The following is a 26,268-nucleotide window of genomic DNA, read 5'->3' as shown; positions in this document are numbered from 1 at the left end:
ATTTGCTTTCGAATAATAACCAGGGTTCCTCCAATCTCACCCTGGAGGTCCAATGCACAGCAGAGTTTAACTCTAACTCTAATCAAACACACCTGAGCTGGCTAATCAGTGTCTTCAGGATCATTAGGAAATCACAGCTAAATCCCAGTTTTTTCAGGGTTGGAGCTAAACTCCAGGGTAAGATTTGAGGAACCCTGCTCTAAACTCCTCGAAACAAGCAAGTGTATGAAACCTGAACCTAATGGTTTGGTGGATACATCAGTTGAGTCTGATATTAGAAGAACCGAGCCCGGGGCTCAGCTCACCCTGGCTCATTAATATTAATTAGGTCATGAGAATAGACTCTCTAGGAAGGTCACATCAAGCTATGTCGGCATGGCCTAGTTGATATTAATAAGCTACAAGTGTGTAAATTCACACCTGATGCTTTATTTTCAGCATTCGTAGTATTCGTAGCTTACAAATACAACCAAAATTACAAAGATGTCTCCATACTATATTAAGATTTGTCAGTTCTTTGATCGTTCACAGTGGCATACCCTTGAAATACGAAGGTTGCATATTTAGCACCAACACTTCTGTAAAGGATCTTTAACATTCACGCAATCTTTCAGTTCGCTTCTTTAGGATATTAAAACGTTCTTCACGTCAAGGAAGAACTGTTCACTGAACGCAGAATGTTCTCCATTCAAAACCTCCCCCAACCCCCAATTAGGGATCTTTATATTTTGGTGTATATGTTTATATCAGTTGCAATGGGAGGAGAATGTAAAGTAGGAGATGGAGGGCGCTGAAAGGCTCTGGAGCAGACGCAGGTGCAGACACGTCAGTATGGACAGAGTGGACAGTGTGACAGAGGTATAATGGATGTAGTGATGGAGGGAAGGGGTCTCTCAATCTTTTTTTTGTGAATGTGTTTCGCTCTCTTTCATTGGAACGGTCCTTCTTCCTGCCCACTTGGGCAAAACGCTTCTCTGGATATTTTTTAAATAAATGCATACGTACACATTAATGAGGACATGCTACAGACCATAACTGTTTTCATATTAAACTAATTCCCAGATAAAATAATATAAAATATTGATGCTACCAGTTTGGAATTTTTTTTTTTTCCCCTTTAGCTCACCCCGGCTGCATTTATTTGATAAAAGTATAACGAAAATTGTGATTTATTTAGTATATATAATAGAATATAATATATATATTATTTATATTGTGCATATATAATTATTTATATTTTTTAAATGTTAAAGTACTGGTTTTATACTATGAACTATTGTAAAATCTAATTTATTCCTGCGATGTAAAGCTGATTTTTTGTGCATCATCACTCCAGTTTTCAGTGTCACATGATCGCATATTCATTTGTTTTTGATTCTCAGTTTATAATAATGAATCTTATTATAAATGTTTAAAACGATTGTTGCTTGATATTTACATGAAAATGGCAATACATTTATTTTTCAGGATTCTTTGAAGTTTAAAAGAACAGTATTTTTTTCTATGCAAATGTATTGTAATATAAATGTCTTTACTGTCACTTCACTGTCACATTTTAAAGCGTCGTTACTCAGTAAAATGATTAATTTCTTTTAATTTTACTTACCACTGACTCTTGAATGGAAAGCATTCGGCAAAACATGTTTCTTGAGCAGTAAATCGGCATATTACTATGATTTCTGAAGGATCGTGTGACACTGAAGACTAGAGTAATGATGCTGAAAATTCAGCTTCGATCTCAGAATAAATAATACTATATATTTACATAGAACAGTTCATTTGAATTGCAATAATATTTATAGATTTATTTATTTATTCGACTATATTTTTGCTCATATAAATGCAGCCTCCAAAGGGGCTAATTTTGTAATAATAAGCGCAGATAAAGTTGTGCATGTACATGCAGAAATGGAGATACAGATAGAGGAAGCTGAACTCACACATAGATAACATCCAAACAATGGTTGCATGAAGAATAAAATGTTCATTTTTAAGTCGCCAAGCTTAATTCCCTTTGTGTTGTTTCGTCGTGCAAGTTCCTCTTCCTCTTCATGTGTCACACAAACACACAACTCACGAAACACCTGCCGTTTCAAATGCAGCCAACAGGTTCAACAACTCCAAAAAAGTGCCTTTAAGCTCCCCAGTATGAGGTCTGTGAACATTTTTCACTTGAAAACATATGCAACGTTGTCTAGACTGTTTCATTTCACCCTCGTGAACCAAACTGTAAGCTTCCTGCTTGAGGTTTTCTTCTTTTTTTGAAGTTTGCATTGAAGGTGAAGCAAAACCCTGTGATGTTTTAAGCATGTCCTGAATGTGGTCTTTAAAACATTTTCTCACGGACACGTTTATGTTGTCAGTCTTTTTCTATTTTTGTCGAGCAGCCGTTTTTTGACACTGAGCATAAAGTGGCATTTATTTTTTATTTAGTGTTCGGTGTCATACGCTAAAAATAGGTTTGCTTTGAGCGCCGGGGTGACCTTGCACTAGCACCACGTTAGGGGCCTTACATACGGGTTTCTCTCTAAGTGCAGAGAAATGAGAAAGAGACAGAACTGATGCACTATTTCAGGACGCTCGTGAAAAAGACGTTTGTGTAATTGTACTGAATGTGTACTGTAATGTAGTCAAACCTTAAAAGCATATTCGTGCTTTATTTTGAGGCGTCCTTGTTACGAGTTGCATCAATATTACACCTAACTGCATGATTACACAGAAAGTGTAATTAAAAAAAAAGCTACTTGCAGGTAAAATGCTATTGCTTTTGTTTCAAGTCCCCCTAAAATTAAAATGACATTTTTTGGTTGTTAGTGTCAATATATTAGTCTTAAGGTTATCTATAAGCCAAACAGTGACAAAATTCGCATTTAGAAGATAGAAGCACAATTTTTTGGACGTCACCTCGTACTTCGGCTTCTCATCAAATCTTCCAACCTAGGCTCATTGGAAATACGTGCCTCTTGACACACAAGTACATCTTCATGAGTCTTCTTATTTAGTTTGCTCTGTAGCTCACATGATACGGCGTCGACAGAACAGCTCAAATCAGCATTTAAAAAGAAAGTTAAAACGGCATGCATGGCTGCGTCAGTGGATATGTTTCCACACTGCTTTTGCTTTTGTTAACGCCATCCGGTAGGTTTAGTTCTGGGCTCGGTGTTGGGGATATTTCCAACACGATAGAGCATTAATCTTTAACCACACTCGCTGGATATTTGAATTCTGCCGCAATACGTACCTCGAGCAGCATTATGACAACCCTGTACCAACCTAATACAAACACGCCATGGTTACGTATTAAACGGGGCTTTTACTTTGAAAAGTAGATCATTACGGGGTTGCAGAAAAGTGCGTAGAGCCGTGTATTTCCAATGAGCCTGTGTTGAAATCTTCTGACCAATCAAACGCTCTCTCTGCAGCATTTTCCTTCCGTCTGTCATCCCAGTATACTTCATTTTCGTGACCGTGCGTAGCCTAGTGTGCTTGTATTTTTCCTGCAACTTGTAAAAACCATTCACATCCTCGTCCTTTTGCTTTTGAGCCACCGTCAATAAGCACCGCTCTGTAATTGAGCTCCAGTCTCTGCTCAAACCACTGCAGTCTGATCTGTAGCCTAATGTGATTTATTATCTACGCACATAACATTTGGGCTATCCATATTATGACCAAATATTGTAATAAGACTGAATTTGAATTTAATTTAAAGACATTTTAAGTTTAATTATAACAAGCATAGCCATTATTCAAACAACAAACTAATTACACAGCACTCAAAAATAATATATAATATCTATATAATCTATCATTTATTGTTTGTTTCTGATGAGATAAAGTGCATTAACCAAAACGATCAGCGACGTTAATATTTAGTAAAATATTTAAATAATAAAAAATATTAAACTAGTGAACTTCTGTAAACCAGCTTCAAATGTTCAAAAGTGGTGAAGCTATTCAAGTGAAATCATCATCCTTCAAAAGCTCTGCCTGTAAATATCGATTTTATTTGACTCGCTGCCATATCAGTAGTTTATAAACATCGATATGTGCTAAATAATTCACTGAGCTTTTTCAGGATGTTATCAACTTGCAGTGACGTAACGGGGAAGTCAAACAAGATGAGCAGAACCAAGAAGATCTGAAAAGTCACATTATTGTTTCATCTCTCTTCATAAGGGGACTGTATTTGAGATATCAGAGACACCCTTAAACTAAACCCAAAGCCTAATAATCACAGGAGATCGATTTGAGACGCGTGCGATAACTGCTATCTGTCTCGGCTGACCACTTGTGATTGTATCACGCAAGATATGTCAACGGTATAAACAGGGCCTTATTTAGCATTTTTGGTATACAAAGTATGCATTTTTCTCATTTAATTGGAGAAATGAGGTATATCTATGGAATCTGCTGTGCAAGTCACTGGGAAACAAAGTAGAGAGAAGCTAAACACCGAACCTTGTTCATTCAGGATGACTCGAGAGGTTCATCCTCCCAGCATACATAAAGGTCAGCCGGCATCACATCATTTCCTGTCTAACAGGAAGCAGACCCTATAATAAGGGTGACGGTTACAGCAGGAGAGAAACATGTAAAGCCGTTCTCCTGCCGTTCTTCAATCTAAGTAGTATTTATGTAATACATATTTATTGCGTATGTGTTTATTAAGTGCAGCAGAATTCGGCGAGGTCAATGTCGGAGCCCTCGCGCATGAAACCTTTTTAAGCCTTTTGACTGTTTAATCCCTCGCTGCACACAGGGAATTTAACACTGTAAGAAACACTGGGCATCATAGCAAGCCGTGCAACATAGCAGCTTGATAGGGTTTAAGTGTTTAGCATAGGCCCCTGTGGGTCGTTGCAATATTCAAAATCAATACTGTTTTGTTGGGTTCGTTGAAATACATTAAGGGGGTTGTTTAATAAAGTATTCAAGCCATGATATATGGCTACAAATGCATGTAACTATGCATAATTTATATACATGAGTACATGTAACGTGTGAAACAAAGACACCTTAAAATAAAGTCTTGCCTATTTCTACCTATTTCTTCTGTTGGATCACAGTCAGAAGTTATTACAAACACTCAACGGCGATTTAAGTAAGTGTTTTATTAACTGTAGCTATCATTTCTCTGTTGCCCGTGAACGATTATATTTCAGGATGAGTTTTAGCAAAATAATAGTTTAGTTTTCGAATGCAGTCAGTATCATGTGGGTGGGTAAGCCATGGACTAATGCAACAATTTAGAAATCAATGTTCAGATCATCTGTTTTTTCTGACAAAATCAATGAATAGCAATAGAAGTAGGGATTGAGAGCTTAAATGCAACTGTAAAGAGCTGTTTAGGGATGGTAACTAATAATATTAATGACATTTTATTTGTAGGAATTAGTTACACCACTAGTTAACTGTATAGTACTGCCCAACACTGTTCATTAATCTGCACATACTAAACAGGGTAGATGCATACAAAAACTGTTTTTGTATTAAAGATCAGGTTAACCAAGTGCATCTAAGAGATGCTTTAGTTTTGACATAATAATAATAATAAATGCATAAATGAACATACTATGCTGTGATACTTATTTATGTTTATGCTTGCGTATGTGCCAGTACGTACATTATATTTCTGAAAGTGCGACTTCTTCAGCATGTTTTGTCCCTACAACATAACTTGTTGTTCTGAACCATTCTTAAACCGTTCCTCCTGCTCAATAGATGCTCCGATATCTGCGTATGAATGCAAATGCTTACATTTCAGTCACATAAAGTACGCCAAATAAAAACGAGAACTCGTTGAGAAGTGGACGTTGACACTCACGTGCTCGTGCACAATGCGCGTGCATATGATACGCATCTACCCTACAAGTCTAATCCTACCAATCACGTATCATACAGATCTATCTATCTATCTATCTATCTATCTATCTATCTATCTATCTATCTATCTATCTATCTATCTATCTATCTATCTATCTATCTATCTATCTATCTATCTATCTATCTATCTATTTTTTCGCATCTATAGCACGCGTTTTTGGTTTTATTTTGCACGCACATTCATGAGAAGATTGAAAATTCATAAATATGCTGTAGGTTACACATTAAATAGCTAGATTATGTTTCCTTAATTTAAAATACCTTTCTCTCTTCTTGTATAAGTGATGTTTTTGACAGAAAAAGAAATGCACACCGTTAAATAGCAATGGACCGCATCAATTAAAACAACTTTTTGCATATATGAAAGGTTTGACTGCTATAGCTGGGGGTATGAGAAACATGGTAAAACTTTTTCGTTTTAGTTACCAATTAATAATGCACGCACTCAAAACATAAAAAAACACATTAGCAGGTGATGCACCTGACTCTGAAAACAGGTAAGAGAAAGCAGAGAGGCTAATCATGTTGACGCTATCAAATATTTATGATGCTTGATAATGCATCCTAAATGTTTTCTGTAAACATAAACGACAAAAAGCCTTTCAGTAGTCTCCACGGAAAGTTCAGCATATCCACAAACACACAAGCAAAACGTAATGTGACGTGCATAAAAACACTGTTAGCTTTATATGTAAATATAAATAATGTTTTCTGAATAGCTGTGCGGTTTTATCAACACCCAAATAATCACAAGGCCCAAATCAACGATATAAAATGTCGAACAATGCATTAATTAGCCTGCATGTGTATTTGCAGTGTGTTTATTTAAATGTAAGTCAAGCATTGGGAAAATATACGAAATGATCGTAGCAACAAAAAGCCGTGCTGATCATTTTTGATCAAATTTAAGAAAAGTGGAAGTGAAACTGAAACTTGAATGAGCGGGCTGAGAATGGGGTCTCAGTAATATCCCGTACCAGAAAGAGGAAACAGGCAGTGCGTAAATAACCAAATGTGTTAAATGCACAGTAAAATGAGCACGTAGAGCACTCCAGATTCTGTTCAATCCTCGTTCGTTTGAGCAGCTGACCGACTGCACGTGCAGTCGCCCTCCGAGCCAGCGGACTATTATATCTGCCTTTACAACGAGGCAGAGGTAGTCGAGTCTGCCGCATCTGCTCAGTGCGCATATTTTGCCCCCAAATCTGCACTAAGCAGAAAACCCGTGTCTTTCAAGAGAGGAGAGTGTGAAATAAGATCAGGACACTCGCTGAACCGGGTGTGTGTGTGTGTGTGTGTGTGTGAGAGCGAGCGAGAGAGAGAGAGAGAGAGAGAGAGAGAGAGAGAGAGAGAGAGAGAGAGAGAGAGAGAGAGAGATGAAACCGTCAAATCCTCGTCGTTCACCTTTAAAATACATCACCGCAGTGTTTGCGTATCGGAGCTCGGCTGGCGCGCGCGTCGGAAGGGCTCGCTGCACCACTGCACCTGTTCTCGAGGTTGCAAAGCACAGGAAGTCGCTGTGCAAAAACGACATATTCGTCGTGCTTACGATTTAGCCTAAAACACGCCGACTGAATTACCCAAGGAGGGTGGTGGTGGGGGGGAAACGGGGAGAGGAAGAGACCAGACAGCTGTCAGACATCGCTTTGTTGTCGGTGAGTTTGATTCGAGAACGCCGTTTTAACGCGAGCGACACTGATGCAATCCTGTAAGTGAGCGTAAAGGACGTGCCGTTCGCTTCTTTGTTCGTTCGGTGACTTCGTCCTGTTCCGGTTGGCATCGCCGAGATGATTCATATCGTCGTCTGTTCAGCGCGAGCAGCCTTTGTTGCCGTAATGCTCGTAAACGCTCGTTTTCTCGTAAAGAGATTTGTTTAAGCGTTGATGAGTCGGAGGCGAGCAGATTATCAACCGCATCCGCGCTGTCCTCTTTTTCAAGCGACGCTCGGTTGCAATTTATTGCATGGATGCTCATAGGAAAGAAACGGCACATCAGCACAAAAACGATGCGGAGGAAGAAAGACATGACCCACTCAGGGCGGTTCTGGGGTCAGTGGATATTCGGGTTTAGCCCAGACATCTTGTAGATGCGTGTGGAGCCATGCATTGATTAAATGTTGGAAACACGAGGAGGCCTGTGCTTTCAACCTAATGCTGAAAGTTGCAATGAAACAGGTCCAAATCAATGGCTAAAACTCAAAAGGACTTGCTAATCTTTAACTGCATAGTCTCTAAATTGTAAAGGGAGAAACGGACCGTGGTTTTTTAGCCTAACGAACTTTTGTAGTTCATTGCATAATAATGGCTTTTGCGAATGCCAGATGGCTTCATTCATGACAGATATTCAGATTTATGTTTTTCTCAAATACTCGGCGCTTTTTGCATCTGACCGAAACGCCAACACATTCTTTCAGTGTCTTCAGCGGCAAGCCAGTTCATCCTAAAGCTTGCAGCGTTATCGGTCGTCACTGCTCTGACTGCTAGTGCAGATTTGGAAATCTGTAACGCGAGTTTGAGAAGGGATTCAGCAGTTTGTCGTAGGCATGTTTGATTTTTATTCATAATGAAATATCGTTTGGTTAGCATGCTACACTCTAAGAAATAAAGGTACAAAAGCTACCAGTGGGGCAGTAACATTTCAATATATACACTTTGAGGTACCAAAACAACACCCCAGAGACAGCTTTTGTACCTTTCCTTCTGAGGGTTTGGTGAAGCACGGATGTGTTAAACTGATGAAGATAAAAATGCATCACGTTTGAATGGGCTGATACGCAGAATCCGGTTATCAGAATATTTCAATGTCTCAGTTGACTTCCTTTTTTTAATTTTAGAGATTTTGAGTTTTCACAAGTCTATTTTAAGAGCTGTCTAATGATGAAAAATCCAGCTTGTAGATGTCTGTAATTCAATATGACTAGATTGCAATTCTATAGGCCCACTCTGTTCATTTCATTTTGTCTAGTGCTTGTCAATTTAAAGTTACAGATATCTCCGATTATTACGGTTAGAATAAAAGTGTACCTAGCATTTTTAAGCATTTTGGTGTAATGCAGTATAATCAAATTCATTATTGCTAGCAAAAATGTAATTAAAGACTTCTGCGATAGTAATTCTTACTAGTCAGAATAGCGTCGTACAGCTTTCCATTCACAGGCAACTCATTATGCTAATTGCACCTCATGAATATTTATTGGGGCTTTTATAAAAGGCCAGGCGGGAAAGTGTTGGGGCAGCGGACGAGGCCAAGAACGAGTTAAAGCGGTCGCAGAGCATTAACGCTGATTTTCAAAGAGCTCTCTCTATCTCTGGGAGGCAGCTCAAAGTATAGACTGTGCTGTAGTCTTTTGGACAGATGGAGGAAGGTTGAATACGCTGGCTAGATGTCGGCATCCATGTCTAAAGAGACGAGCGAACGGTTTGTTTTGCATTTGATGAGGAGTAAAAATTTAGTTGCAGAGCTTTATAACAGAAGTGATGAGTTGTTACTACGTTCAAAAGTCATCATGTCATGATTTAGATTTTTTACTGTGAAAGTAAAGTGTATATGTTTCCACTGTGATTGAGTTAGACTTCTGTATTTGGAGTTTTTACTAGTAATAGCTCAATAAGGGAGTTTTAAATAGGCTTTTTACAAATGCTGTCATGATTTTAAATTGAAAAAAAGAACACCGGTGACTTTAAAATGCCATACTGCTTGCCATAGTCTTTTATTTTCACCATTTTCACAACGGGCGCCATATTAATTCAAATTTTGTTGTGGGTAAAAGACTGTTATCAGGCATGCGTCCGTGACATGAATCTCGCTCTCCTCCTTTCCTCAAGAACGCAGAGCTAGAGATCCTGAAAGAGGGCGTGTGCAAGGAGCACACAGCGAGGCAAAAATCCTGCAACCTGGACTTAAAAAACTTGGCAAACATCGTTACAGATTTTATGAGTACTTTCCGATGTATTGGCAAAGTTCGCAGGAAGCCCCCTCCTCCTGCGAGCAGAGCAGCTATTGTGCAGGTCAGCTGGGTGGATGTGGTCTGATGTACGCCGTAGTCTCTATGCTATTTTCGACACAAAGGAAGTGTATGAAAATGAAAAGTGTTCTACCTTTCGCATGTTTGCGCTGGCGTTTAGATTGGCCGATTATTTTCTCCCTTGTCGCGAGACAAATGTGCTTGATTTGTTAGATGAGCGTGTGTGTCGGGTATTACCTACTCGATCACAATGCCACATGTAGAGCGTGCATATAACATTGCATGGTTTTTTGCTGTTGCCATTGGTTCTTAACGTGAGCAGTACCTGGTTCAAATCAATTGGATGTCAGTATGTGTAAATTAGGAACGAAGCACGTTTTGTTGAGTCTTAATTTGATGGAAATCACTTGAAATCGTAATCTTTTAGGTAAGTGGTAAGTCTAGCTGTGTTTGAGAGCTGTGTTCTGAGATATAAATTGTCACCTTAGGTACAATTAACATGTTTTGTGATAATTTACTTAGTAAATGGAACTAGAATATTTTTTTCTGGAGCACAAATAATGCATAGACTGGAGTATGGCTGGGTGATAAATGATATCATATAGAGTTTCTGATGAATAATGCCAATAATGATGATAAGCTCTGGACATTTGTACTCAATATGGATTAATGTAACAGCAGCCAGTCAGTGCATGTAGCTTTTGTAATAATTTTCTGTGTCTCTGTGGCATAGTTTCATCTGATACCCAAACTCAAAGTCACATTTTGCATGTGTTTCTTTCAACGCATGAACATTTCCATAGCTGTTCTGTAAGCACCTCAACAGGTTTGCACTGCCAAAATAAAGGTGAGAGAAATACATTAGCATCGTATACCAAAATGTACTTCTCAAAGTATTCAAATGATTATTATTAATATCACTGAATTTTTAATGCAAACACGTCTGCAATACAGCATCTCAGTTTTGTTGTGGATTCAATATTAGATTTTCGTCAGGTGTGATATTTTGTTATTAAATATTAAATCATAAAGCACAGAATTTAGAATTGAAAAAATGAGCAGAAAGCTGAATTTAGTGTGTGGAAACCATTTCCTTCCTCATTAAAGGGGTCATGAACTGAGACATCAAATTTCCTATGATCTTTTGACATGTAACAGGTCAATGTTTTATGAAAACATCCTGCACCTTTCAACACTCTCTCGTTAGTTAAAGACAGCTTTTACTGAAACCAAGCCCAGAAATGACTCTTTAGGAGAAGATCAATGCCTGCTGCTACATCGCCGCCGGTTTAGCTCCGCCCACTGAAACACATTTGTCGTAGGAGGAGAGGAAATACTCAGCGCAAACACAGGATTACTCCGTCGACAGAACCACACTGCTGACATTACGTTATTAAAAATGTTTTAGAATACTGAAATATCCTTTGAATTGTCTTTGAACATTAATACATCAGAAATAGAATGCGACGTTAGTTAACAGAAGGAGATTTATTGTGTCAGTCTGTGCAACCAGTGTAAACAGAACTGCTAATTATAATTGGTTCTGTTGTGCATAGTCGCGATGTGCCCCTCGCATCTGGTGTAAACACATGGTAAAAATTAGCAAAGAGCTCCAGGTCACGTCAGTGAAACACTGTTTGTTTGTTTTTTGCTTTACTTTACTACAGTATGATAGAGACTAATAGTAATAGATAATTCAGTGCTGAGTCTGACTATTTTGGATCCAGTTGTAATGTTGCATAAGTTTGAGTAAAGGTATTTTTATCACTATCGTATAGTCTGTTCCAGACAGATATATACTATTAAGCCAAATTACACGTTTAACAACAAAACTGTTAGCCAGGCATAGCAGTTAGCGTTTACTTTCAAGTATCAAATGAGCCCTGCCTATAGAAACAGACCATTCTGCCCAAAACAGGATAGAAAATAGATTATTAAGTTATAATGCTTTTTTTTTTGTTGTTGTTCTTTACGTAAAATCAAACTAATATTATAAGTAAACTTCTGAATATTATTCTTGTGAAATATTATATTCATATTCTATTATATATTATATAAATATAATATTTCTTGTGAAATGCTGTTCCAGAGCTTCGTATATTTCTATTTGTAATTTATATTTTACAGTTACAGTATACATCACTATATAGTAGATATTTCTAGTCGGAAATAAAGATGTAGGCCTATATAAATACAGCACAGTTTTGGTCAATACCAGTGAAGTGTCCATTGCTTTTCAATACCAAAAGAAAAACTTTTAAACTAAACTAACTAAAGTTAACAAGCTACAGTTAGTGGTTTTAAATAAACATCATTTAATTTGTTTGTTTATTGACATTTTTACATTACCAAGACATCTGTGCCAAGTCAAGGATTTTGATTATTGAAGTGTAGCCTATATGATCTTTTATGTGTGTTTCCACTGCAAACGCATCACAAAAAGTGTGTACAGAGGATATTGCGTTATGCTTAAATAGATCACTGACTGTGCAGCAGGTTTACCTCTCATAATACTATGTGTGCTTTATTAGTTGAGAAAAGAGTTTGCTCTTGTTTTCATCTTCAGCTGTTTTACAGTACACAATACATTTTCTGCTTAGTGCCAGATTGTTAAACCTTGTCCACATGACAAAAGTCTGACCACTTTTAATATAAGAAGTAAGTGATTGTTTAAAGTCATTCCACAAACCACTCTCATATAAATAACTTAAAGCGGTCTTTCCCACTAATAGCTGCACAGATCGATACAGTGTACAGCAGAATACAGTAAGTGGTGAAGCAGATTTTACTACAGCATATAATGTACTTCCAAGCAACACAATGAAATTTGCAAAAAAAAATGCAACATCTATTATCGCATACAAACTAATAATAACCTGTTTCATTGTGTTTCAGGAATACGGTGGAGGATGCAGCCGTGGTCCCTAAGGGTGCAGAGACTGTCGGTCAGCCGTGAACAGAGAGTCATAACGAGGCATACCTGACTCAGAATAAACCAGACTGGGAATCCAATTTCAATCAGTCCACGTACAGTCATAGTCATTCTGCTGGATGCATCCTATAACATTTATGATGAGAGTAATCCTGCATGTCAGAACTTAAGATGTTTACCGAGAGATTGAAATCATCTCTGGAGCCTGCACGGCTGTTATTTTATTCCAAGGCAGAGGGTTGCGCTCAGCCCTTCTGAATATTTCAGTGAATGAGGAACCTATCGAACAGAGATCCGCTGGCAGTGTTGGAGAATTTCAGTTTTCATGGCTAGAACAAGAAACATTTGTGCCAGTCACTTAAGTTCCCCAAAAACTCCTGACTTATTCACTCAGATGCAGTAAACTGGTGCAGAGGCTTACGAAAAGGGGCAAGGGCAACTGAAAAGTCAGAGCTTCCCACAATTTTAAATCATGCAGTCAGACGATCTCTTCATCCGCAAGCTTCGCAGGCAGAGCCCACGCCCGCCCCTAGCGAGAGTGAACTTTGACCCCAAGCAGGATGGTGGTAGCGTGCGGACACGAATCGTGGCAGAATGGCCCCCTCGGAGAGAGGGAGATGGAACAAACAGCGAGAGCGTCACACCCAGCGCAGCTGCGCTAAATCTGAGGACAGTAGGTCGTGGACACATAATGCAGCGCAGCAACAGTGACGTCACCCTCGGAGATTTGGATTCAGCGGGTCAAGTCGGGAGGAAGTTGCTCCGAGTAGGGGGGGACAAATCTGGGACCACTGGGCAGTGCGAGTCCCTCCACCGAGAGTACGGTAGCCTGTCCTCACTTGAAAGACAAACCCAGGCTGTAGATCCCAGTTCGGAAGGTCAAGGTGTTCTCAGTCCCAATGCCTTGCGCTTCAAAGATCCGTTTCTTCTCCTGGGTCTGCAAGAGGCACCTCCTGAGGTAGACGGCGTGTATCAAGGAAACTGTGCCCCAGCAGCAGACACATCAAAACCGGTCAAGCCCCCCAAACCAGAGGGGCTCGGGAAGAAGGCCAAACCATCCCCTCTGCAGGCCCCTCAGTTTTCCTGTGACCAAGTCCCAGGTGGTGCTTGGGTGCGCAATTTTGCACACTATGATGTACAGAGTATCCTCTTCGACCTGTCAGAGGCTGCGACCAATCGGGATAGCATCGGGCGCAAGAAGAACATCACGTCCGGTGCGTCAGCTGCCTCTCAGCTCCGTCCGCTTTCGCAATCCACACCTTCCTCGGTTTCTCAGGGCGGAGGGAGCGGTTTAGGAAGCGGCACTGGTTCGGAAGACCTAGAGCAGTCCTTGCTGGATGAAGGAGATGGGAACGATAATGATCTCCTTCTCAGCTGTCCTCACTTTCGGAATGAGATGGGTGGCGAGGAGAGCGTGGGGCTCGGCCTGCCGCGGGCCGGCAGGCACAGATGGAGGAGTCTTCAAAGTCCCAACAATGCTGTGTCCGTGTTAGAGGAGCCTAGGGAAAGCCACGTCCAGGCACAGGGGAAAAGTAATTACTTCATAGAGCATGCAGACCTAGGAGCTCGGTACTATCACAAGTACTTTTACATGAAAGGTGAGTGCGCGTGTGGAGACATATGTTTTGCGCTTTTTCGAAGAAGCATATCACATACAACTAAAGATTTTCTGATTGACCGATAGTAGTTCAATTGAAGCAATTAGTCAACTAATTGCACATTTATATTGATAAACCATATAAGTAATTTTAATGAGCCATTAATTGCCTATAGCCTATAAGTACTGAAGCGCACACATAAAGCTTGCCACAGAAGTAATGATTATGAATGTTTCAGGAGAAAACAGCAAGAAGACTGCCATAACGTTATAATAAACTGACTTGTAGTGCCGACAGTTTTACTACATTGTTATATACTGGATACTTTGGCCTCAGTTCAGTTCGTGGAGCTCTCTCCTAACAAGCTGATCTGAATCAAGTGCATTAAAAAGGAAGACGCATCAAAAGTTTAGAGCACTGGGTCTCCAGGACTGGAGTTGAGAACCAATGCCTTATAGGCTACTACTATATAGAGTGTTACTACTCCAAGGTACTTGTTTTATTTAGGTTTTTTAGAAGTACCTTAAGGGATACAACTATATTACACTGAGGTAAGGGATAAAGGTTACAGGTTACTTCTAAAAGGTTCATGCAAGTACCTTTAGGGTTACTACTACATACTGAGCACTACCCTATACACTTTTACTATTCTGAGGCACTAATGTGCACCTTAAAGATAAACAGTTCCGATTATTGCCATGGTTGACATCCTTATGGGGACAATAAAGACCTACCTACACCTACCCTAACCCTACTCAATACTTCATTTTCAACTTTTTTATTATTTCCTTATTGAAAAACAAATGATTTTCTGATGTGATTTGGAAGAAAAAATTTCGTCAGAAGGCAAAATGTTCTGACTGAAAAGGCTCAGTTGCATCAAATGTGGTGCAGGAAACGTTTAGCGAATGACATTTAAATGGCCCGTTAACACGAAATATGTGTTGGGCTTAACAAAATTAAAATTCCCACAAAAGTACAACAGATGGCTCAACCGTTATTATTCACATTCAGTGCTGTGAGATGTTACGAAAAAGACTGTCAGTCCCTGACATTTAGTTTTAGACTTGCTTTTGTGCTCAACAAAATAACCCCCCCCCCCAGATATTCAGAATACTTTCTGTCCAGATAAGCGATCAGTGCCCTTATACATCATTATACATTACATGTCATTATAATTACTAAACTGTATACTTTTGCTGCAGTAATGATAACTGATGTGACATCTAAAAGGAGGGAATATATTAAACTTAAAGCTTTTAAATATACCTGGGGTTGTCGCAATAATGGTTTGCTAATTAAAAATAGTGTAGACTTCCATGTGTTGAGAAAACTAAATGTTGGATGTTAAGCTCATAATAGCTGCAATGCACGCTTGTTCATCGCAGTAGTGAGCCGTTAAAGGTTACACAATCACTGTTCCTCTTTTTCTGCTGGTGTTTGTTTCTGTTGTTTTCCATTTATTGAAATTTCTAGCATGTTGTATGAATTGTTAAAATCTTTTATTCCAGACCATCAGAATTTCTTTGGCATGGATGAGCGTTTGGGGCCGGTGGCTGTCAGCTTCCGCAGGGAGGAAAAAGAGGGATCGAGTGGATCCCAGTACAACTACAGAATCATTTTCAGGACCACTGAAGTAAATACAACACTCTTTCACACGTTAGACGAATATTCTGAAACGTTTTAACACATTAATTTAAATGAATTATGTCATCGTGTTTATTTTTTCTTTTAGGTCCTTTAATAATGTTTTAATGTCTACCAGACTCTTTAATTATTCCACCCTCTCCCTGCTTTTTTTTTAAATCAGGTTATAAGATTATATTATTAATCATTATTAATTACATAAATATATTTATGGACGAATTTACGTTGCAAAGTAAAATATATAAAAAAACTCTGCATATTTGATGAATGAGGCTTTGGAAATTTATTCCGAAAACAAAAAATAACAAAAAAATATATCTACTGAAATTCGGTGCAGCAATCTAAATTACATTAATGACCTCAGGGGGGAAATAAATATAAATAATGTATAAGATATGGCACCTGTAAATCTATTTTTGCACTCATTAATTATTTGGTCCCTGCTGTTTTTCTGCAGCTCAAGACCCTTAGGGGTTCGATCCTGGAGGAGTCCGTTCCCTCTGCAGCACGCCACACCACGCCACGTGGCCTTTCGCCCAAGAGACTGTTGGAGTTTATTTTGCCCGATCTCAACCTACATTGCCTCAGACTGGCCTCTACTTCCCCTAAAGTCAGAGACACGCTCCTCAAACTGGACGAGCAGGGGGTAAGAGCTGCTATATTGAGCTGCTTTGTGTCGTTCTGCAGAAATGAAAGGTACTGAAAGGCTGCTAGAAACAGTGTAGCAACAAACATCTTAAAATATTATATATGATAGATATAGTAGGTGCAAATTCTATTTTAGACACAAAGTCAGAGAACTGACTTGACAAGGGCTGTTCCCCAATGCTTTCTGTCTTGCTTCCTATTTTAGTAGTGATGAATTGCTTTTGCAAATTCGCCGATAAATGCATAAATGTAAATGTATTTCCAAACATACTGTAACATTTAAATGTATATACATTGTAGAAGCTAATCAGGTCAAACACTGACTGAGTGTATATACTTTTAAACGCCAGTACAATGCGTTTGAAATAAAACAATGAAGATGTTGTTGAAGTGCAGACTTTAAACTTTATCTCAAGGGGTTGAACAAAAAGTTTACATAGAATGCCATAACCATTTCTATACCCATTATGTAACTGTAACATAAAGATTTCTGATGTCCAAATGTATACAGACCTGACTGTATATATGCACGCTTAGTATTTGCTCCAATTACACTTGGAGCGTGCAATGTGAAACCAGCTTAATTACCAAATAAGGAAGAATGATGTTACGTGTGTAAACCTCGAGTTGGAGAGGTAGCTGTAATTTCATCCTTTGTGTGTTTTATATGTGTGAAGTTGAATTTTCAGCGTAAGGTGGGCATTATGTACTGCAGAGCAGGACAGAGTACTGAAGAGGACATGTATAACAATGAGAGCGCCGGGCCAGTATTTGATGAGTTTCTGGACCTTCTTGGAGAGCGAGTGCGACTCAAGGGCTGGGAGAAGTACAGAGCTCAACTAGACACCAAAAGTGAGACCAACATGCAGTCAATTTTCATATAACTGCACTATAGTGCAATAGTATTGTGGTTATTGCACTCATTGCGCATATAAGCAGAATGTAATTGTGATATTTATTTTTCGTTTTTATAGTTGTTCCACAAAAAGATAAACGTAAATTCACATTTAGGTGATTGCACACAAACTATTCAAAAGTCTGGCATCAGTAATATTTTGTTTTTTGTTGTTGATTTTACAGTGTCTGTTTTTAAGAAATGTTGCTCTTTTGAACTTTCTATTCATTAAATAATTCTAAAAAAAAAACTATCACAGTTTTATGCAAAAATATGATGCAGAACAGCTGCTTTAATTTATGCTGATTTGAGCAGGAAATCTGCATATTAGAAAGATTTCTGAAGGATCGTGTAATGATTCTGAAAATGTAGCTTTGCGTCACAAAAATAAATGACATTTTACTATATATTCAAATAGAAAACACATATTTTAAATGGTAATATGGTATAGTATTTAAATGGTGTGTTTTACAATATTACTGTTATGAATGTTTGTTTTTTTTTTATTGCAGCCGACTCCACCGGTACACACTCACTGTATACTCGTTACCAGGATTACGAGATTATGTTCCATGTCTCCACCATGCTTCCATACACACCCAACAATACACAACAGGTAATCCAAACAACCCTAGAATACCCCTTTGAAACTCAGCTCCACTTAAAAAACATTACCCACAGCACAATGGTAGCAACACTTATATACTTAAAGGGGTCATAAAATGAGAAATCAAACTTTTGACATATAGACGTCATTGTACTATAAAAACATCCTGTGGGTTTCAGAACTTAAAACCTTATTAGTCTAAAAACTCTTATATTGGAAGCAGTCTAAAGGCTAAAAACCATCTCCACAGAAGATCAAAACCGTCTTCTACAGCTAGCCCCGCCCATTGATTCTACATAGCTGACTGTTTAGCCCCGCCCACCCATAATACATTGTTGCCTGTTTAGCTCCACCCCCTGGCTCTATGTTGTTGCCTGTTTAGTCCCGCCCACCAATTGTACATCGCTGCCTGTTTAGCTCCACCCACTGATTTTACATAGCTGATTGTTTAGCCCCTCCCACCAATTCTACGTTATTACCTGTTTAGGCAGCATGACTCTTTTAAGTGTTTAAGTGTCTTTTAACTCAATGTAATGCTTTCAGTCATTTAATTGCATGATAATTATTATTCAGGTTATATTAAAATGCTATTTTTTGACTTAAATAGGACTATAATCTAGTTCTTTGCATGTGCTTTAGTATGATAGTGTAATAAGTGTATATAATAAGTATATAATAAATGTGCTTCTTTAGAGCACAAATATTGTTGCAACATAATGCTTTAATTTGTCATTATTAAAATGTTTTTAAAAGTTAATTGTGTTAAGAAACAATTTTAAGTCACTTTTATTTCATTAACATTATCTTCAAGTACAATTTTGTTTTTAAATATATATAGATTTTCGCACATTCTTCACAATGAGCAGAATTAAGCAAACTTGCTTTTCACAAAGGTCTGATGAATTTATTATACTGCGCTTTTCATTGCTTTCCGAATTAAAAGTTTCTCTATGTCCTTTTCGCTATCTTTCTCATAGCTGCTGAGGAAGAGGCACATAGGGAACGATATTGTCACAATAGTCTTCCAGGAGCCAGGTGCTTTACCTTTTACCCCCAAAGCCATCCGTTCTCACTTTCAGCATGTGTTCATCATTGTCCGAGTCCACGAGCCCTGCACCGAAAACACGTATTACAGGTAAGACGCAAAAAGCACTGAAGAGAAACAAAGCTTAAAATGTTACAAGCAAAACTAAACATGTCTTCATCTCCGCCTTTCTCAGAGTTGCAGTAACTCGCTCCAAGGACATCCCTCTCTTTGGTCCTCTCTTCCCTAAAGGCGCACGCTTCCCACGTTCCTCTGCCTTCCGCGACTTTCTCCTCGCCAAAGCCATTAACGCAGAGAACGCGGCCGAGAAATCGGAGAAATTCCGCTCGATGGCCACACGCACGCGGCAAGAGTACCTGAAAGACCTGGCGGAAAACTACGTCACCACAACGCCCATTGATTCTTCCACCAAATTCCCCCTGCTGTCCCTGGGTGGGAAGCGCAAGGAGAAGCTGAAGGGAGCCAAAGGCGCAGAGCTTCACAGCGCCGGCGCTTTAGTGTGGGCCGTCGCCGTCGTTCAGAGCGGCGAGAGCAACTGTCTGAGCCTGTCCTGTCTGCTCGGCGTGTCGGCGGAGTCGGTCGTGCTCATAGAGCGATCCACGCGAACCGTCGTGTTCAACTGCGGCTGCCGCGACGTGATCGGCTGGAAGGCCGTGACCGAGCCTGGAGCTCAGGGTGGCCCTTCGCTGGACATCTTCTACGAGAGAGGCGAGGCGGTTACTGTGACGACGTCGGAGAGCCAAGTGGAGGACATCAAGGAGGTTGTCCAGAGGCTGGAGGTGAGATCGAACTAAAAATACTGGAGTGTGTTTTAAAGGAACTACTACTACTACAATGTTAAAATCTTTCCCTGCCAAACACAGAACTTTCGGGGTTTCTGCGTTTTCACTGTTATATGTCCGTTTCCCTCGTGCAGACTGATCATTTCACTTCATGAGAGGACAATATTACATTTGCAAATTTGTGTCTGAAGTGTGGAAAGATTGCCCGTCCCTCCCAAGGATGGCAGAGCCTTTTCAGGCGCCCGGGTTTGTCTTGCAGCGATAGCGGTTTCTGAAAGTTGTTGACTATCGAATTAATTTAAACGGACGATTCTGGCGTGAAATCTGTCCATGGTGCTGAAAGCACAGTCTCAGCCACCGAATATCAAATCAAATATGTAAAAAACAATATAATAACGATCTGTTTATTTGTTCATCTTTCAATCATAACTGGATTGCATTGCAATATACAGTCAAACCAAAAATGATTGAGACACATGATTGACAATATTGAGAAAACATGATCTTTACTTAATAGGCTAATGATTTTTGGAATAAAATATTTTGACCCGTACTACGTATTGTTGGATATCGCTGCAAATATACCGGTGCTACTTAAGGTTTTGTGCTTCAGGGGCACATATGATAACCTGCTTTACGAGGTTAAGACTTTGTAATGTGTCGTGTGCAGTTTTAACGTGTTTCTTCTGTACGTGCGCGCAGCTGGTGACGCGAGGCTGTGAGGCGCGTGAGGTCACCCCCCTGCGGGACGGTGTCGGTCAGCCGGGCTTCCTGATGAGCGAGGAAGGCTTTGTCACGGAGCTCCAGCGCTTCGGATACGCGGAGAGCGGCGGGCTGCAGCTGGGGGCTCGCGTGGTCCGTCTCTGTGGGGAGGTCCTGGTGCACCTCAGCCTGGAGGAGCGGAGCCGACTCCTCCGCACGGCCCAAAAGATACACATCACAGTCATTCCTCCAGACGAGAACGGAAAACCACGCAGGTAATAGAGGTGACGGGTGCCCGTGTGTCAGAGGAAGAGGATAAAACGGGGTGGGCGACGTCAAGAATGCATACTCTGGATAAGGTTTTTAGTCAAAAGTGGGCTGACGAGTTAAAAATAGTAAGCAGTGAGTGGAGTGCTGTTGATCATGTAATTATTATGGTATATGTAACCCGTCAGAAAGGTCGATAAGGTATTTTATTTAGCATTTTTGAAAGAAGTCTGTTGCTTCCCGATGAGAAAGCCAGTTTAATTTATATTATATCTATTCCAGAATTAAAAAAAGCTAATAATACGAAACATAGAAACATGCTCTGAGGATTCTCTCATAAATAGAAAGTTATAAATACAGCATTTATTTCAAATCGAATCTTTTTTTTTATTGCATTATACATTACTTTACTGTCACTTTAATTCCAATTTAATGTAAGTATGGAAATAATTATTGCATGCAATCGCTGTGGACTGACTTTTAAAGCCACTTTTTGTAATCTGCCTCATTATTACACTGCCTCAAGAATTTCTATTGTCTACCTAATATCTTATTATGTCTTATCCAATTATCTATTTGTACATATGCATTTGTATTGTATATTTTTATCTGTGCTCCCTAGGGAGGGAAACAGATGGATAGAGAGGAGGAGGGAGCAAATGAATAAAAGGACAGACCTCATTCTATTGACATGAACATGTTTTAGTCAGTGTTTCACCAGCTGCTCGGATGTCATTCAACTCTCATAATGCTTATTGATCCACACACACACAGAGATCATGGGTTAAAATGGCATTTTTTTCATATCCTATATACAGCGACTGATTCAACATGCTTTATGTAAGTCTTTGATTATATAATACACTTCAAAAAAAGAAAAAAGCTAAATAGCAGCATTGATCTCTTCATCCATGACTAACAGCGAAATGCGCGCACGCACACTTTGTTTGTTGTTCTTCACCTCCTCTGTCCCGTTGTTCTCGAGTTCAGGAGCTTCTCTGAGCTTTACCAGAAGGCCATCCAGGACGCCGAGAGCAAATCCGGAGAGGGACGGTCAGGCGAGGCCTGGGTTCTGGACGACGACGACGACGACGACGAAGAAGTTGAGGTCGATGCCGGCGGAGGGGAGAAAGAGGAGAAGAAAGAGTCTGAAAATAAGACGACGGACCTGGAAACTCCAAAGCAGGAGACGCACGAGGAGCAGATGGGGTTTCCGGAGCCCATGGAAACAGATTCGCTCCTCTCTCCACCCAGCCTGCCTCTCTTACGGGCGACTTCCCTGCAGGACAGCATGAAGAGCCAGAGCCCCGAAGTCACCCCCGTCTCTCTCACACGGAGCTACTCGCTAGAAGGACACCCTCCGTACCAGGACATCATTGAAGGGTTTGCCTGCATCTTCTCCCTAAACAGATTAAATCGGGCTTCTGAAATAAAGCAATAAGCCCCGTGAAGCCGTGGTTTACAGTGAATTTATAACAGCTAAGGGGCATTGTTAGGCACGTCGCAAAGCGGAGTAAACCAAGGCGTATTGCTTTTAGAAAACGGTTATTTTATGCACATAGTAAGGATTCACAAAATAAAAGTGGCAAATAAAGACACAAATGTGCAACAAACAAAGGTGAGCTTGGTGAGCTCAAGACCAGAGCTATCCGTTTTAGTATTCATTTAGTCATTATTAATGTTTTGAATTAGACTTCTTAATTATAGTGTCGGTGGTTTTGCCTTGTGCTTTTGGCATTTTTACTATTTTTTTATTTACAAATGATTGTTTTCGTAATATTAAGTTTTATCGATTGCTTCAACAACATTAAGGCAACATCATTTTTTTTGCTTAATCTAAAATGAAAAAAATGCTTAATAAAAAATGTTTAACGAAAAAAACTAAATAATTCAAGTTGATCTTACATTTAGGTTTTTTTTGTGTAATATCTATAGTATATATATATTTTCATTTAGTGTAAATCCTTTAAAAACACTTTACATTTATTCAAATTGCTTTTAATATATTATTGCATAAAATATTTTTAAATTTAATTACAGTTAACATGCAGTGCCTGAAAACATTACATTCAGTCCACGTATATTCTATTATTGCAGTAATAAGTGCATGTACAACCCCTTTTATTGGAAAGCGTTCATATTTATAAGAGCAATAGACAAAAAATAATAATAATTTAAAAGGACACTTTTTATAGTAGTATTTTGGAGGCTGTGAAATGTTTTTTATTCTATTGTATCTTTGACTTACTCTGTTTAACTGATGTTTCTCCTCTGTGAACGCGTCAGGCATGTATATGATAATGTGGGGCTGAAAGCAAAGAGGCACATCTATGAAAACCCTGGAGAGCTTCGGGACGAGACCCCTGACCTCATCCTGGCGGTCAAACCCAAAGTGCCTCTGGAGCAAGAGGAACAGGTATCTAATGCACACGCTGCTCTGTTGATTTACAGCCGAGGGAAGGAATACAGAGAATGCACTGATTGTCGTGAAAAGAGAGAAATGATCACGTGATCATCATAGTAAGAAAAAGAAAATTCAATTTGATGCAATTGACAATGAGATTCAAGTCGAGTCGAGTTGTTGTCTTTTTATGCATTGATAGGTCGAGTGAATGCTCCTAATGTTTCTTAGGTGAGAAAAAGACAAACTACTTAAGAACGCACCAAGTGACTTGAAAGCAAACACATTAGTTTACTGGTTCCCAAGGCAACATTTCTCACTATCTTTTACTTTAACTTAATAAAATAACTAAAACATTGCGTAATAAAACAACTAAATATAAACTTTAACTAAAATGAAACGGCGAATATTAAAAACTATTTTAAAATATTACTAACCAACAATAATAAAATACACCTATTTTTTCTTTTTTTAAATATTCAACATTTTCCATGAGATTTCTCAGTTTGAGAATCGTCATATTTTACTCATTTTACTCATATTTTAGCATTTTTAATTAGGTTCTTGACCGAAACGAATGTTAAAATCCATGTTTCGAGATGTAAATCGTTGCATGGTGAAAACAAGCGAGTCGTTGCGCGTCTGATTGGCCAGCTTGCTCAGAAACAATGCTAAGGACACGAACGCTTACAGAAGAGCTCGGTGCGCTGAAGCACCTGAATCATGGCGTGACGTGCTGCCGCTGTGTTCGGTGTCTGTCTCCCACACAGAGGGCATCTGACGGATCTGCTTGTGTAACTCTCTGTATTTGGAAAGTGATTGCAGTGTTTTCAGAAGGGTTTTAACCTCTCAGATCTATCTCCCACTCTCTCTCTCTCTCTTTCCTTCCCTTCTGTTCCTCCCACTTCATCCTTTCCCTTCTTCCCCTCATAAAATCACTTTCTCTCACTCCCTCTATTTCCTGCATTTTATCTGTTCATATTCGTCATACTGTATCTTCTGTCCAACTGAGGGCATTGAGTAGAAATTATTTGTTTTTTTTTTTTTTTTTTTTAAGATGCCGCACCTTTAAGTAGTTAAGTTTAAATGAAATGAATAAATAAACTGTTGGTTTGTGTGCATCAAATGATATTTAAACAAATGTACTTAGTGGCACAAGAGCGAGAGTATGATCGTTTATGATATGCAATAAGAACAGTTTTTTCTTTTTAATGTTGTTTGTTTGTTTTAATGAAACCAGTCGTTATAAATTTTATATAAACGTTTTGGTTTGCATCTATCAAATTAAATGAAAATAAAAAAATAATGCAACTGTTATTCAGGGTTTTTGCACTTAAAGAGAAAGTAAGATTAATATGATGAGAAAATAGAAATGATGATTTATTCATTTATATGATTGATTTGAATTATTTTGAGACTTATCATTATGTGTAGCATAAGAACTCACTGAGACAAAAGAGTATGATGAATCACAGCAAGAAAATGCAAGAAATATTTTATCGATTCATTTGAAAGGTGCTTTCATTTGTAGCATTGAATTCTCAGTTGCAGTGCATGTACTTACAATGCACTTATAGTGGACTTACCCAAGAAAGTAAGTATAAAGTAGCTACAAAGGCGTTTAGGAGTAAGTTCTCGGCTGAAGTGCTACCGAAATGCATCATTTCTACTTGCATGACAATACCATAACTTGGAGGTTCAAATTCAAGCAGGATTAACTGCATTGTGCCACTTCTTCTCAGTGATGGTGTGTCCTCCTCTCCGTCTAGTTCGTGTGTGATCAGGGGTCTGAAGAGCGGCCGTCGGTCAGCGATGTGACCTTGAGGTCCTCCTGCATGGAAAGTGCAGAAAGAAACTCCAGAGCTCTCAGCCTCCATAACTCCATCACTAAGAGTAAGCGTTTCTTAATGCCACCACAATAACGCTACAGGTTAAATGTATTATTTTCAAAGGGCTCGTGCAGCTAATGTTATACGTCCACAGCCCTGTTGCTATTTGCAGTGGGTTATTTAATAATCCTTTATATAGGTACGTCTGCAATGACTGTGTTGCATACAAAGCCTCATTTTGACTTCATCGGTAAGTGCAGTTTCCACAAGTACAGATGGGATCTTTAGATATATTAAACCGTGAGAGGTTTAACTCTGTAATTAATTGAAAAGCAGCAGGAGTTCTTTCCTTTAACCTAAAGGCTGTAATGTGTTCAAATCCGAATCAAGTCATACACACGGTTACAGAGAAAACGATCAACAATAATACATGTTACTTTAATTAGATTTGAACTATGAAGATCAACAGAAGCTAAAAACTAATTAATAGAAGCAACCTAAAGAATAAAAATGACAAAACACACACAATTCTAGACTTTGCGGCTAGCGTTGACTCGTCCAGAATACAAACTGGGGCAAAAGTTGTGTTTTGTTTGTACTGCGTGCGGTACATGTCATCCTTAAAATGCTGCTGATTCATTTCTATAAATCAGTTCGCACTGAATGAAATCATTAAAAAAAATAATTTTAAATAAATCGCTTTTACTGTGAGTTTTCCGTTACAAAAACTGTTCGCAGAAATTCTTTTTATGTGTTAAAATGGTTTGGTAATAAATGTCATTGCTATGCAGATTATACTCATCTCTATTTGTCCTCCAAGCTTCTATTCCTCTTTCTGCTTCCTGTTTGGGCAGTTTAAATGAAATCAAAGCAAAGCCTTGTTTTAAACCAAATTTGGCCAGACAGACAGACAGACAGATAGATAGATAGATAGATAGATAGATAGATAGATAGATAGATAGATAGATAGATAGATAGATAGATAGATAGATAGATAGATAGACAGATAGATAGACAGACAGATAGATAGATAGATAGATAGATAGATAGATAGATAGACACACTGTA

At 39.0% G+C, this 26,268-nt stretch overlaps 1 protein-coding gene across 5 annotated transcripts in view; it reads left to right on the top strand.

Annotated features, from left to right (window-relative positions):
* Positions 1–26,268, top strand: part of zmp:0000001168 (signal-induced proliferation-associated 1-like protein 2) — a 40,648-nt gene that overhangs the window by 4,705 nt on the left and 9,675 nt on the right. For 4 of the 5 annotated variants that reach the window (XR_006251310.1, XM_043243729.1, XM_043243726.1 and 1 more), the window contains 11 exons: positions 12,743–14,377; positions 15,889–16,013; positions 16,482–16,670; positions 17,350–17,524; positions 18,080–18,183; positions 19,152–19,309; positions 19,395–19,998; positions 20,704–20,978; positions 21,961–22,353; positions 23,257–23,386; positions 25,141–25,264. Coding sequence is in view for 4 of the 5 variants with exons in the window: in XM_043243729.1 (XP_043099664.1) it covers positions 13,252–14,377; positions 15,889–16,013; positions 16,482–16,670; positions 17,350–17,524; positions 18,080–18,183; positions 19,152–19,309; positions 19,395–19,998; positions 20,704–20,978; positions 21,961–22,353; positions 23,257–23,386; positions 25,141–25,264 (3,403 nt within the window). In the remaining variant the exon portion in view is untranslated. Of the gene's footprint in view, positions 1–7,317; positions 7,539–12,742; positions 14,378–15,888; positions 16,014–16,481; positions 16,671–17,349; positions 17,525–18,079; positions 18,184–19,151; positions 19,310–19,394; positions 19,999–20,703; positions 20,979–21,960; positions 22,354–23,256; positions 23,387–25,140; positions 25,265–26,268 lie in introns of those variants that run through there. The other variant, XM_043243728.1, reaches the window with a different exon arrangement.

Source organism: Puntigrus tetrazona, chromosome 7, assembly GCF_018831695.1.
Source record: "Puntigrus tetrazona isolate hp1 chromosome 7, ASM1883169v1, whole genome shotgun sequence".
Taxonomy (NCBI): domain Eukaryota; kingdom Metazoa; phylum Chordata; class Actinopteri; order Cypriniformes; family Cyprinidae; genus Puntigrus; species Puntigrus tetrazona.
This window is presented reverse-complemented; position numbering and strand designations above follow the sequence as displayed.